The sequence below is a fragment of the Rhea pennata genome, chromosome 6, assembly GCF_028389875.1.
Source record: "Rhea pennata isolate bPtePen1 chromosome 6, bPtePen1.pri, whole genome shotgun sequence".
Lineage (NCBI taxonomy): Eukaryota > Metazoa > Chordata > Aves > Rheiformes > Rheidae > Rhea > Rhea pennata.
This window is the reverse complement of record NC_084668.1, coordinates 21,258,790-21,273,934: the sequence shown is the minus strand read 5'-3', so window position 1 is coordinate 21,273,934 and position 15,145 is coordinate 21,258,790. Positions and strand designations below refer to the sequence as shown.

General features: G+C 36.2%; 1 protein-coding gene across 1 annotated transcript in view; it reads right to left on the bottom strand.

Annotated features, from left to right (window-relative positions):
• Nucleotides 1–1,895: 1,895 nt before the first annotated feature.
• XIRP2 (xin actin binding repeat containing 2) overlaps nt 1,896–15,145 on the bottom strand; it is a 101,506-nt gene continuing 88,256 nt past the window's right edge. Inside the window, exons 8-11 of the mRNA XM_062578904.1 lie at nt 6,662–14,998; nt 5,779–6,547; nt 2,963–3,096; nt 1,896–1,975 (exon numbers count right to left, since the gene is read on the bottom strand). Of these exons, the coding sequence (XP_062434888.1) occupies nt 3,002–3,096; nt 5,779–6,547; nt 6,662–14,998 (9,201 nt within the window). The 3' untranslated portion in view covers nt 1,896–1,975; nt 2,963–3,001. The remainder of the gene's footprint in view (nt 1,976–2,962; nt 3,097–5,778; nt 6,548–6,661; nt 14,999–15,145) is intronic.

The window sequence follows — 15,145 nt, the reverse complement described above, 5'->3', positions numbered from 1 at the left end:
GTTGTGGAAGTACTTTTTATCATTTTGTGCACACCAGGTGCTTCACCTCTTAATGATAAGGAATAAAATTGAATTACTATGTTGCAGAAGGACAGTCATATTGTTTCTTGCAACATAGAAATACAAGTTGTTTTCATAACTTGAGAAAAATGAGAAAAAGTGCTCATTTTTACCTCTTACTTGCTGTAAATGTAAACTAAGTAAGTAAAGTCTGAGTAATTGACAGTATATAATACAAATCTTCATATACAATCTCTGGATATTTAATCCTTTAAGAAGGACTATAAAATAACTGGGCTGAATAAATGCCTAAACCATTAAGTGCAGACATAAATAACATTTTACCACATGGGACAAGTGTTGCTTTATCACGTAGCTGTTTTATTCATTTTCATCATATAATCTATTCCTTTTAATTTGCTCTTCTACAGTGAGCTGTTCATACTTAACTTTCTCTCCTTGGGATGATGGAACAGCTGAATGTTTTGAGCTCAGTAAATCTGAACTTGTGCTTATGTCATTCTCTGACACTTTGATTATTTCATCTTCTTGACAGACATTAATATCATTCAGTTTCAGATCATAATTCCCATGTTCTTTTGAATATGGGCTGGAAGAATTTTTAGTTACGTCTACAGAATCTAATAGACCAACATTTAAAACCAGACTGTCTTTATTAAGAAAAGAAGATGTTTTAACAGTGTCAGATAAAGTAGTGTTTATATTTTTGTCATGTTCTGATTCTTCCCCACTGCATACCAACTCTGTATCAATAGGGAATGTTGTATTAGTGGCCTCCTTTAAAACTAATGTGGTACTAGTACAAGACTTCTGACAAATACCATTTTTATTGAATTGTCCAAGACTATTAGAGATAACAGCATCCATATCTTTGGAGTTCTGTTCATCCAGGGAAACAGTTAAAGTATCAATAGAATAGCTCTCTTGAGATTCATATAACTCAAATATTTCTTCGTTTCCAGACTGATTTTCCAGCTTTTCAAACGCATGCTGAGATGCAGTGAAAATTTCATGGCTTAATTTTGTCATTGGGTTAGACATAGCTGAGAGAGATGCTTCCTGGCTACAAATGTTCATGTGTGAAAAAGTGGTGTAATTATTATTATTATTGGTATTATTATTGAAGCTGAATGATTTATGATTCTTTTGTACTGTTTCATCATCAATGTTAGTAACTTGTACAGCTTCTACATCACAAGTTTCATTATCTTTTTTCTCTCGCTCCTTCTCAACACTCTGCACACCTTCATTAATATCCTTAACCCTTTTCTCCCTAATCTGTGATCCTCCTGTTTTATTTGGCTTATCTTGCACATACTCAGTTTCCTCTTTTTTCTTATTCCCTACTTCATTTATCTTTCTTTCACAGACACTTGTAGCCTCTTTTTCAGACACAGAGCTAAAAGATGAGTGTTGATTTCGTTGTGCATCTGCAATGTCATTTTTTTTTTGCTCTTTCAGATCACTCTGGACATTTTCTTCCTGAAGTTCCTTTTTATTTCCCAGAGATTTATTTGCATGTAAACTAGAATTGTCGTGAGCAAAACCTTTGGGGGGCCACCTTGGCTTATTCACCTTAGCTATTTCTTCAATAGAAAATGTTTTCTTAGGCATTGCATCATCTGTTGAGGGAGGCCACGTAACTTTTAATTTACCTCTTTCTGTGGATTTTTTCAGTTGATCGTCCAGAATCTCAGGATGGATACGTTCAATACCTGAGTACAAGCCTTGATGAATTTCTGTTACTGGTTTAGGTTTGACAAGTGTACCATTAACGGGAGTTATTTCTTCAGCATGAATATTGCCAACTGAGCTACCTTGATCTTTAGAATTCCATAATTCTTTATGTTGCTTGTGTCCAAAACCTTCATCGTAATTTCCTTTAGATTTGAAAAGTTGCTTAAAATGAGGTTTACAGTATATCTGTCCATGGAGAGATGCATAATTTCCCAAGCTGCCAAAGAGAAAAAAAAATGTTTTACACTTCTAGAAGTCATAAATCTATCATGAATTTGACACTTTACTTGTTTTTTCAAGTACCCCTACGTGACAGCATGTATAAAGAAAGAAGGAGTAAAAAGAGATTCAATATTCAATACTCAAATTCAATATACTGCACAATTCTAAACAGAAAAAAGCACAGTATTTAAAACTTATATTTGCAAATTGCCATACAATTTCAAAACTAATCAGTTTCTTGAAGGAGAAGAATCATGCTTTTGTGATTTTAGGGAGAACATAAACTTATTCAGAGAATCACACAACATAATAGGAATGTTCTACCATACTTTGGGGCTGTTTTTTTCCCCTTCATAGCATTGAAAATTGAAGCCTTTATTTTTCTATGAAATAGGAGAAAATATGTTGTACAGTGCCAGTTTTCTATAGCCTTTGTACAGAACTGTAAGCCACACTTGTGTTTAGTTAGGTTTGAATTCTGCTTCCAAATGAAGTCAAGGAAATTTGTGTAATTAACCTCAGAGGTCTTAAGATAAGAACTGCTGGTCTTTCCAGTGTGATAATCACAACAATAAACGTTACATTTCATATAAAGGTTGCGAGAGTGCTTTGCTAAAGCAGTGGAGTGTCATTGTTCATTTTATGAGAAGTGGCCTACATTCAGATGTCTTAAATTCTAACCAAATTTCTGGGTCTCATGCTTCCTGTTTGTGAGCACTCCTGAAGGTCTACAGTAGCCAGTAGGAAGAAATATTATGCATTAGAATTCAGAAGGTACTTGGATTAAGCTTTTCTTTCAAAAATTTAAAGGATTTGTTCCAAGACACAGAAGTCAGTAGCAGAGAAGAGAAGGGGATTCCAGATCACTTCCCAGTCAACCCAACATCCTATAGGCTGAATAGCCCAGTTGAAAATAACATCACCAGCTTTATTTATATTCAGATGCAGATTTTCTATGAATGAACATGCAGTTAGTTCTTACCTTAATTTACTGCCACAGTGGTGACAGCGGAAACATGATTTATGAAAATTCTGCTTGTCTGCAACTAGGCATTCCATTGGATAAACTCTCTGTTGACAAAGCGTGCATATTTCCTTTTCTTGAAGCTGCAGTTTCTAGAATCAAATATTAAAAAGTTATGTTATGGATATTAAAAAGACTGTAGCCAAATACTATGATTTAGTTTTATCAGTCCATGTTAAATATGTTTTGCTACACTCAGAGTGGTGGTCTTTGTCTATTTTTGCCATTTTAATTTTGAGATCTGATTGTTTCATTAATTTTCAAGATTGAGTTAGCTACAGTCACAATGTGAGCTAACTATATCAAAGCCTTTCTTTTATGAAACGTAATTAATTGTAAAGGAAAGTAGTTTTCTCTAAACTACAAAGCATACGTAGAAGGTTTATTCTATACCAGTAAGGGGCAGAAGAGAGGAGGAGATAATGGACAATCAGTTGGGCTATGCTGCTGTTCTGTCTTAATTTATGAGTTGCTTTGAAAACTGTACTAGCAGGCACATACAAAGAGTGGATCAAATAGCTGTTGAAATAGATACATCTTCACTGACACCAGCAGAGAAAAGCCTGATGACATCAGTAGAAAATTTGGTCCGTTACAGCATTGTATCTATTTTCAGTTTGTCTGCTGATACTGATTTTGTAGCAATTCATAAATCAAGACAGAAAAGTGGTGTCGATTTTATAACTACAGCTCTAGTTACCACATATCTCTACTATCCTTAATGAGAGCTGAGAAAAATATTGAAAGAGAAATCAGGTATCTTCAAAATAATCTAGAACTTGTAAAAAGAATATCCACTATCAAAAACAAACCAAAAAGCCCAAAAGAATTCTTGATCATGAAATAGAAATCTTGAAATTTAGCTTCAGTTTATTTCCCAAATGGACCAGATATTGAATTCTAACCAACGTTTTTACATGTCTCCTAGTTGTCTAAGCACAGATTTTGTTGTTGTTGAGATTGGTTGTGGCAGCTAACCATAAAAATTCACTTAAATTAATATTCTTAGGTACGGAAGTATTTTGAGTGTAAAGAGAGAGAAAAGAAAAGAATCAAGCTTTGTGATAGTATGGAATGATATAAGGTAATTGGGGAAGACAAAAAAGAAGGTAGATGTCTCCTGGAAAACTGAAAACTGTCTTACTAGTTCACTGTTAGACTTTAGTTGGATAGCTGGTTGTGCGTGTTGCACCTTGAAAGGCGACAGTCAATAGAGAAGCAGAGCAAAGAAAAAGAGGGATTATTAAAGTGGAAGTGTAAAGATCACTTTGTTGGGGTTTGGAGAGGTTTGTCCCACAGGAACTTCCAGGATTGAATAGTGGAACCAAATACTCATCTTCATGAAAATTAATCATGTGAACAGTTCTAGGAAATCATTTGAGATAAGGCTGGTCTATTATTTAAAATAATCACTATTTGTCAGATAGAAGAGATCCAAAATGACACCTAATGGCTTGATCCTACAGGAAACTGAGTATTTCTACTACTACTGGGTATTTCTACTGACTTTAAAGATCTTAACATGAACTCTATACTTAACATCTTTTGCTAGACCACAGTCGGACTGTTCATTTTACAGGATCACAAGTTACTCATGCTTAACTCTGCTTTTATCTTCTAGCATGAGCTCAGGTAGCATCCTTCTTTTCACAGAGCACAGAACTGGGGACCCAAAGGCAAGCTTGCTATTTAAAAGTTATGCAGGTAAGGCACTAATTAGCTTTTTTCTGCCATTTTCATTACTGGTTAAGCATCTGTATTCTGTTCATGTATTGCAAATGGCTAATTCAAAACTATGGTGACATCTAGTTTTCCCACAGGATCCCATCCATATTGAGAGCTCAGAATAGATGCACAAAGGAAAAATAATAAGGTTTATCAAGTAACAGCAAGTGTATTATTTTCTAATTTTCGAGTGCTTTTGTAATCTAAATACTATTTTAATATCATTTTTCATATAATACATGCACCATGAGAAAAAAGTATATGTTCTATTTTCATATATTTCAATAGGAAAAAAATAAACAGGCTCAGTTTTTTTGAAGGGAATTCAGTGACTTTGGCTCAGCTCCTTAGTGATGCTCTACTCAGGCTTCAGATAATATATGGGTTTGCTAACTTAATTCAGAGTAGGGCTGTATCAATAGGTAAAAATCATCCAGCAGGAAGTATCACAAATTTTAAAAAAATATATGGTATTTTGTAAACTGTTTCAGTAATTTTACTCAAATAGGAATCCCACCCAAACATAGTTGATTTTGTTGTAATTCACATTTTCTGCTTTAATAAAATAAAAACAACTGTGTATAAAATGAACATTATTTTATCTTTATAGCTATATTATGCAGGCAACACTATCTTAGTTAAGAGCATGTTGCATTATTTGCAAGCATTAAAAATCAGATGCCTATTGCGCACATTTTCTAACATGTTAGTATTTTTCAAATGCAACAGTAATGATTTTATGTAATCTTTTATGGTACCAGTTCTAATGCAGTATTTACCTCAGCAAAAAAGGCCTCAAAACTCAACATGTCAGTATATGTTAGGCACACATTCAGCACATCACTCAAAGGCGATGCCCTTGGAAAGGGAAGATGATAAAAGATTGCTGAGACAAGAGGAGAGACAGACAGCAAAAGTTAAGAAAAGTTTGTTAGTCTTATGTTATTTCATCCTTCGATTATAAACACATTATTCATTATTGTACAACACACTGATGGTGAATGATAATGCCTAAAATTAGTTTCTTCACCCTTTGCATGCTTATTTACCACTGAAATATTCTGTTTCCTTGTGGAAGCTGCTTCTCACTTCAGTTTCAGAAGTATCTGAGACAGTGTAACCGAGACTTTTAAAACCTTGTTCACTCTCTTGCCATGTCTTCTGAAAATTTCTCAGTAGCTTTTCTGGTGAATCAGCAGTAGAAATATCCAGAATGTGTCCTGAGATAACATCTTCATATGTTGGGGGAGCGTGCTTGAAGCCAAATCCTGACTGCACCCCATCAGCTTTTTGTGAAGTTGAGGTAACAGTTCTTGATTCAACTGCTGTGTTTGTTAATGTATCCCTATCAGAAGAATATTCTTTATGTGGTTTGGCATTGAAACTTATTACAGGTTGAAATGACTGTTCTTTATCTTCATGTTGCCCTGGTTTATAGGATGTGTTGTGTTTTGTTTCTCTTAGCTGCCAGCAAGAAGAGTTTTGGAAATTAGCTTTTTGTCTTTGGCTGTCCATACCAAATTCATCTTGATTAAATATGTGTTTTCTCTCCTTTATTTTGCTATTCATTTCACCACTTTTCAAATCTCTTTTCATTGACTTAACTTCAAATATGGATTTGTCCTCTAATTTTCCTAATAACTTATCCTTTTCATATGCACCTTCATTACTTAACCTCTCAATTACTGCAGTTGGCTCATTTTGTGTGTATGTTACTGTCTCTGATGCTTCAAACTTATGAATAAGCCCTGGCTGATCAGTTCTAGGACTCTCAAATTTTTGTGTCACTGAGATGGAATCTAAACTTTCACTCTGAGACTGTAAGTGTTCTGGAATGTTTAGCTGGTCTTGGCATAAGTAGTCTTTGTTTTTCCCTGCTTTTTTGCTTTTTTCTTGTGTTTCTTCTGTATGTTTTACTGTACCAGCAGTTACTTGAGATTCATATACAGGTGGAGTTAGTGAGGGTAGAGGTTTCCTAGCATGCATTTCAATTTTAATTTGTCGACGAAGTGTTGCAGGAGATTTAACGATTTCTGATCTTTTTTCTACAATTGGAAGTGGATTTACAGCTTGATACTGTGTTGCGCCTTGTGATAATTTTGCTGTGGTGTCTTTCAGCTTAGCCAGTTGCTCAGTTTGGCTCCTTGGAGAAGAGGGAGAAGACAGTGGCCGTTGAATCCTAGCTTTTGGTGTTGCAGATCTGTGGGGTGGTAGAGGAAACAAAGTCCCTTCTCTGTGGGTTGGGGAGGAGGGGGTCTCCCTTAGAGGAGAGTCTGTCCTTCTAGACTCAATTGTTATGTAAGTAGGAGATGGTGATCGTATTCTTAGTGCTGGAGAAGATCTGGATTTTGTCTGTCTAAATCCATTGGACTGCTGTTTAGCTTCATGATGCCCTGTTTCTTCTTTAATAGCACCTGTGGTTTTATGCAAATCTTTTTTATTGGAGCCAATAGTAAATCCTGATATTTTCTGGGTAGGGCCTTGATAAGTAGTGCTGTTCTTTCTGGATTTCACTATTCTTGATGACACAGCAGTTTGGATTGAATCTTCACACGAGGCAAGCATTTTGATTGCTTGGTCTTTAATATCAGCTAATTCTTCTTTCATTTTTTCAAAATTATTTTCTGTTACAATATGAGCTATATTTTTCTTTCTTTCCTGATCTATTAGCCAGACAGGGATAATATTTAAAAATGTCTTAAATGTTTTTAGACTATTCTTATTTGGCTCATCTTCAAACTGTTTCACCCTGCACAAAACCTCCTGCAGTTCCTCTTTTTTTCTTAAAATACCTAATACGTCTACTGCATGTTTTTCCTCAGTATGCGGTGGTGAAGAAGAATATAAAGATTTTTTGTGTGTAATTTCTTGTTTTGGATGTTCTGTCTTTATGAGGCCTTCTTTTACTTGTATACCTTTGTCTTTGACACATGCGTTTTCTTGCAGACTATAATATTCCTGGGACACTTTTTTTTTTTGGACTCTACTCTCGGAAATGCACACATTCTTTTGTTCATTAATTTGTGTCTGTGAGTCATGCTGTCTGTCAGTTACTTTTCCCTTGACTGCTTTCACTGCTTGTTTAATCTTAGGCTGCTCTTGTTTTTTCTGAATTGTTACCATGTCTTTCTCTGGATAAACGGGTACATGGGTCTGATTTATTTCCTTCCTCAGTAAGATTTTCTCATGTCTGGATTCTCCTTTACTTGTTTTTTTTTCACTAACCAATTTTTGTTTCATTTGGTTGAAGTCCTGTTCCTGTAATTCTTGCATGTTTTTTGTACCTTTTGAATGTATTTTTTCAGCTAGCACATTCCCATTAATGTGCTGTTGGTGATCCTGCTTTGCAACTCTTTCTTTTTTCTTAATGGTAAGGCTTATATCTTCTTTCTGCTTCTTCTGACTGTGTTGCGTGAAAACATTTTGAACATTACTTCCTTGCTGGGTTTGGTGTATTTCAGAATCTTTATGAATTTCCTGTAAGCTGTGCTCTACAATGGGAAGCTTAATAGTTTTAACTTTGAATGTAGGGGGAGTGATTTTATTTTGAGGCTTGCACAATTGCTTCACATTCTTTAGCTGCTCAGGTTCATGTAATGTCTGATCTGGATGGACTTTTTCTATTTGACATGATACATTATGTTTTGTACCTGGTAGTACTTTTTTACTGCTGTCATCTTCTGCTGAGGCTTCTAAAACTTTCTGAAGCTGCTCGGGAGCTGATGATACAGCAAATGATGTAGATAGCTTTTTATCACCTCTGAATCCTACTGCTTCTAAATTGACATGAAAATCAGAATCAGAAATTGTAATTTTCTGTGGTATTACAGGGGCTGCTGCATCTTGTGCAGGACCTTGATCTTGCTTGTTTGATTTTTGTAATGACTTTTCAGCTGGACTTCCCTGAATTTTGTTGCTTATTTTGGCTGACTCACAGCAAAAACTTTTGACTTCTGTTTTCTCTCTCTCTTCCTTTTGCTGTCTGTATTTTTCTTCAGCTATCATTAATGGAGTTTTAAATTTTTGAGTATAAGGCGTGGGGTTTATTTGTGTTCTGTTCTCTGAAGGAACGGATGGAGATTTCATCACTGGAAAAATCTTTTTTTTCTGGACTGGCAATATCTCTTCGTGAGCCTTGGGTGAACAATTACCCATTTCTGTTACAGAGGATAGTCGTCTTCCTTCCTCTGTTCTTGTATGACTGCTCTCTTGTTTCTGTTCATGACTAACCACATTTATCAGAGTTTCAGGCTTTCTACTTTCTGCCAAAATTTTGGTGATATTGGTTTCTGTGCGCATCTGAAGGACTGTTGGTTCAAATTTAGCAGGCATTTTTGACTCTAGACCTTCCAGGCCCCTTGAGCGCTCCATTTTGATGAGGTTTTGTGATGATGCTACACCAGTAGATTTACCTGCCACTTCAGTGCTGGCATGAGTTTGCTCTGAATGAGGCAGTGACTCTTCTGGATACTTAGAAATATGTTTTTTCTTTTGCATTGGTTGCATTGTAGGAGGACTCACAAGATGTGGAGGAGGTGGTGGGAGAGGGAGACCAGATAGGAACTCACTTTCAGATTTGTCATCTATTGGTGGTGGTGGTGGTGGAGGAGGAAGATGATCAAACTCAGCTTTGATCATTTCTCTAGGTGACGACGGTGAGAGAAACATCTGTTTATCAGATGTTAAAGGAGGTGGTGGAGGAGGCAAAGGAAATTCACTTTCAGAAGATGTAACTGAAGGTGGTGGTGATGGGGGAAGTGATGGTGGAGGAGGGAATAGAGAATCCATTTCTGTTGCCTCTTTCTCCATTACATTCTTGCCTTGATTCAGAGGAGTTTTTACAGAAAATTCAGATTTAGCAGCTTCCATTTTAGTCTTTCCAGTAAACTGTCCTACTGATTTCTTATTCTGCTGATGAATATCAGTTCTTTTCCTGCTTTCTGTTTCTTTAAAATTACTATGTGTTTCCTGTGTGAGTTTTACTTTTTGTTTGTCTTTTATACTATGTCCTGCTGTCATAGATACTACATCTTGCTTTTGGTCAGTGTTCATTTCTTTTCTGGCAAGAATCTCTCTACAATGCTGAGATTGCTCTGTTTCTGTCTTTGGCACATGCTTTTGAAAGCAGTCTGTCACTTTAGAAATTTCACAAGGTGCCACCTTCAGGGGAGTAGTAGACTGATTTTTCATATGTTGTTCAGTAAGAGATTTTGTGCCCTTTTCTCCATTGTACTGGACTCTGGTTTTATTATTTGACTCTTCCACTTTCTCAGTGCTCTTTTGTTGTGAATTAGGTAAATTCATCTGTTTCATATTAATACCAAGAGACTCAGCACTCTGTTTTTGATCTAAATGTATCTTTCTAGTATCCTTTTCAGCTTCTTTCAGAAAAGTCTCATTTTTTGCCTGCATTTCCTGGTAACATTCATGGTGAGATTTAACAGACTTTGTTAGATTTTGGGTTATGTTATGATGTGCTAATTGTTGAGATGGCTTAAAAGCTACTTTGGCAGTTCTTTTTATATCTGTATGATTCCTTTCTCCAGATTGTACCATTTTCTTTTCTGCACAGATTTCTAGCTCATTTTTCACAGCAGTCTGAGTATCTCTGCTGATTACATCTCCTTTGTCTATACCCTTGAAAGATAGCTGAGCTTCTTTTAAAGACCTTAATGTTGAATCAAGGTCTCCCCGAACAACCTGCGCTTTCAGAACTTCAATTTTTGTGTTTATTGCCTTTTCAAGGGACTCAATGGTCCTCTTAATATCTCCAGGTATGACATCAGGCTTTTCTGCTTCTTTCAGTTGAAAAGCAGCTTCTTCAAGTGACTTCAGTATTGCCAAGATGTCAGCTTTTATAACTTTTTCCTTTTCTTTAACTGTTGTTTGACTTATGGCTTGGCTGAGGGAATTTAAAGCTGCCTTTAAATCACCTTTAATAATTTCTTCTTTGTGTACATGACTAGATACATTCTGTGGCTCTGCTGTGAAACTTTTTACTGTATTATACACATCTCCAGGGATGATGTCAGTTTGAGCAACCGTACGTTGAATGGGGAACTTGTGTTTCTTTAGCAACAGCTTTGTGCCTTCTACATCACCAGCAATGATTTCCTCATCTTCCTCTTGTTTCTTGATTGTCAGTGTTTCATCTGACCCTGTCTGAAACAGTTTCAGATAGTCCAGAGCTCCAGCTTCTATGCATGTTGTGAAAAACTGAACATTGCCCCTCTCATTTTCTTCTATTTTAGTCCGTTCTGATATTTCATTATTTGCTGTAGAAGACAGGAGGCTGTGAATGGTACGTTTCACATCACCACCTATCACTTCATCACGCTGGATTTTATTGCCATCCTTTTTGTGAAGGAGAGAATATATTGTCATGTTAATATCACCTCTCTCATTTTCCTGAATTAAAATTCCTCGTTTTATGGAGCTATCCTGACTAAATAGTTTTTTTATAGCCTGCTGTATGTCACCTCTCACTATCTCTTCCTTTTCAACTTGATCATCTATTGATCTGTTCAGTAACTGAGCTTTGGTCAAATTAACATTGCCTTTTTCATCATCATTTACTACAATTTCTTTTTTGATAGTGCTTTTTCTGGACAGCAGGTTCATCATTATGTTGCCTAGATCCCCTTTAATGATCTCTTCCTTTTGTATTTCAGGTGTCTTTTGATTCATTAGTTTATATTTTGCCATTCTGACATCTCCAATTTCATCTGACTCAATGATAATTCCATGAGACTCTACAACTTTTTGTGAGTAAAGTTCTTTTAAAGTTTCTTTGATACATTTGCCTATAATTTCTTGCTTTTCAACCTTGCTTTCATTAAATTCATGGAAAGGTGTTGTTTCAAAAAGCCATGTTGTTGTTTTTACATCTACCTGTGGAATGTCTTCCCTGGCTATTCTTACTTCACTTTCATCAGTGTCCTTAATGGAATCCAAAGGCTGGTTTTCAAAAATCCACACTGCATGCTGAACATCACCTTCTTGCACATCTTCCTTTGTGACTGTTTTAACAGCTTTATATTCTGACCCCTCTGCTCTAATCTCATCTAGAGTGTGCGTCTCAAATAACCACGTGGCAGTTTTTACATTGCCATGCTGGACTTCACTGACACTTACTGTTCTTACATATGTGCCCTTATTTAGCTCTTCAGACTCGAATAATCGTTTGCTGGCCTTCACATCAGCCCCTTCAATGCTGCAGATAGTGGGCACTATTATTTTTTCATCTTCTGAAATTTTATCTAATGGTTGAGTCTCAAATCTGTATCTGACAGAACTCACATCTCCTTTCTGAATATCTTCCTGGGTGACAGCTCGAATAATGTATACATTGTCTGATTCATTAATAGTATCTAAAGGTTTTGTTTCAAACAACCACCTTGTCCCACGTACATCTCCATGAATCACTTCCTCCTTTTTAACTGTTGTTACTTCATGATAATTTCCTTCTTTGTCCTGAATTGCATAAAGTGATTGGTTTTCAAACATCATTCTATAGTTTTTAACATTTCCCTTTGTTATTTCCTCCTCACTAATGGTTTTCTTGGTGCTGATATTTTCAGATTCATTTCTAATTTGGTCCAAAGAGAAAGTCTCAAAAATAAAACAGCTTTTCCTCACATCCCCCCCCTTTATATCTGTTACAGTTTTGACTGAGGCACTGTCTTCCTGGTTTTCTTTTATAGCATCAATCAAGTGTTTTTCAAAAAGCCATCGGCAATGTAAAACATTTCCTTTCTGTATTTCCTGTTTTTGAATAGCTTTATTTTTTTCCAGAACTTCCTCTGAACTGAAATTTATGGAGTCTAATGAGTGGCTTTCAAATTTATGCTTGATAGTTGAAACATCCCCAGGCTGAATGTCAATTTCCACTATTTGTTTTAATTCCTTCCCTCCTTCTCCTTGTATGTTGTCTAGGTTTTCTGTTTCAAAAAGGCAACATGCTATACGGACATCACCTCCTAGAATATCCTCTCGATTCACAGTGTGTAGTTTTTCTGTTATTTCTGAACCATCTTTTATTGCATCAAGTGGCTGTGTTTCAAAGAGTTGAGTGCAGGTTTTGACATCTCCTTTATGCATTTCTTCTTTGTCAGTCACTACCTCAACTTTGTCGTACAGTGATTCCATTGGCTGTGTTTCAAAAAGCCATCTACATGTTTTTACATCTCCTTTAACAATGTCTGTCCTCTGTTCTGCTTTAATTTCTTCTTCTTCTCCCATATTGCTAAAATGTTTAATAGCATCAAGAGGCTGAGTTTCAAACAACCATTTAGCTGTTTTCACATCACCGGAAATTACTTCTTGTGAAGATATTCCCTTGATAATTTGGATTTTTTTATCACTTTCATCGAATTGGTCAAGAGGCTTTGTTTCAAATAGCCACCTGCAGCTCCTTACATCTCCTCTTAAAATTTCTTCTTGCCTAATGGTTTTAACCTCATGGTATTTACCAAGACGGTCCTGAATTGCATAGAGAGGAGTTGTTTCAAAAAGAGCTTTGTTCAACTCTACAGCTCCTCTCATTATACCCTCCACATGGATTTTTTGTGATTCATCGTATTTTTTTAAAATGCTTGATTCAAATATATTTTTGTAGCTGTTCACATCACCTCTGTCGATTTCTTCAAGCTTTACGGTTCTGACAAATTCTTTTCTTTCTTCTCTGATCTGTTCAAGAGGTTTAGTCTCAAAAATCCATTTCTGATGTCTTACATCACCTTTTTCTTCCTCAGTAGTAACCACCTTTTGAAGCTTACCAGCATCTAGGCTGTCCTTTAATGCATCCATTGGTAAAGTTTCAAATAAATGTTTAGTACCAGTTACATCACCTCCTATTATTTCTTCAGGGAGGGGATGAGATGTGTCATCATTATCTTTTAGAGTATCAAGAGGCTGAGTTTCAAAAACCCAGCACTTTCTGGAAACATCAGTCCCTAAAATAGTCTCCTTCTGAGTGATCATTTCCTCTGAATCCTCTTTAATAGAATCTAAAGGCTGTGTTTCAAATAACCATTTTGCCTTTTGCACACCACCTTTGACGTTTTCCTCCATAGAGATTCCACGTAAAACTTTAATTTCCACTGGGTCTTTGTTAATCATGTCTAAAGGCTGTGTTTCAAACATCCAGCGTGCTGTTCTGACATCCCCCTTTTCAGTGTCTTCTCGGCGGACAGTTTTAATCTCCAGCATTTGACCTAAGCTGTCTCTGATAACATACAATGGCTGAGTTTCAAAATGCTTTATGCTTCTCTTCACATTTCCTTTAATCTCTTTAAGCTCAGACCTCAGCTGCAGCAGGTTAACTTCATCTACTGAGTATAGCTGCCCAAGTTTATCCAGATTCTGTGTTTCAAACATGTACCTCACAGTTTTCACATCACCACCAGAAATTTCTCTAATAAAAGTCTCATCTGATGTTTGTTCTTCATTGTGATAAATTTTATTCATAGAGTCCAGTGGCTGAGTTTCAAACATCCATGTGGCTGTGCGGACATCTCCTCTAGCTAATTCTGGGATCTTGTCCATGGCTTCTGCAGATTCCGAGGAATGTGCACCCAGTGCATCAATAGGTTGGGTCTCAAACATCCAGGTTGTATATTTAACATCTCCACCTGCAATCATTTCTTGCTCTGCAATGCTTCTAACTGTGTCTGGGTCTGGAGAGTCATCTTTAATTGAATCTAAAGGTTGGTTCTCAAAGATCCATCTCATAGACTGAACCTCACCTTTTAGGATTTCTTCCCATTCTAAATATTCTTTTTCTGGACTTGTAAACTTTTGAGGGAGAATAGTGTTTTCAAAAACATATCTAGCCTGCTGTACATCTCCTGCCATTATATTCTTTGCTTCAGATTCACTAGATAAAATATCAGAAATCTCATTTAAATAATCTTTTTCTAAGCTCTTTCTTAATTCTGGGTGAATATGTTTATATAAACGTTTTAATTCATATAAATTTCTTTGCTTTGAGTACAAATCTTTAGGGATAATGGGGTTTGTTGGAGAGGTGGATGGTTCAGGGGACTGGGAAATCTCTGTCATTTCCAATGGAGCTGGTGCAGAACTAGTGGGAAAATTTTCTGTGTTGCCATATTTAGGGAACCTGGTGTAAGGCATTGCAGAAGCAGCAGTTCCATACTCTTTTTTCCTTTCTGTAGACGTTTCATGTAGTCTGCTTGCTGAGGTCATCGCAGTGGAAGAACAACTAACTGCTGAAGGCCATATAATTTCCTGGTACCCATTTTCAATCTTTAGGGAATAAAATTGGTAATTTTTTTTAAGAATATATATAATGTATAAAACAATTTCTATGATCAGAAACTTTGCTTTATTCTTCACAAAGTCTAGCTCTTGAAGGATCTGAGCAACAGAATTGTAATAGGAACTGGAAAGACA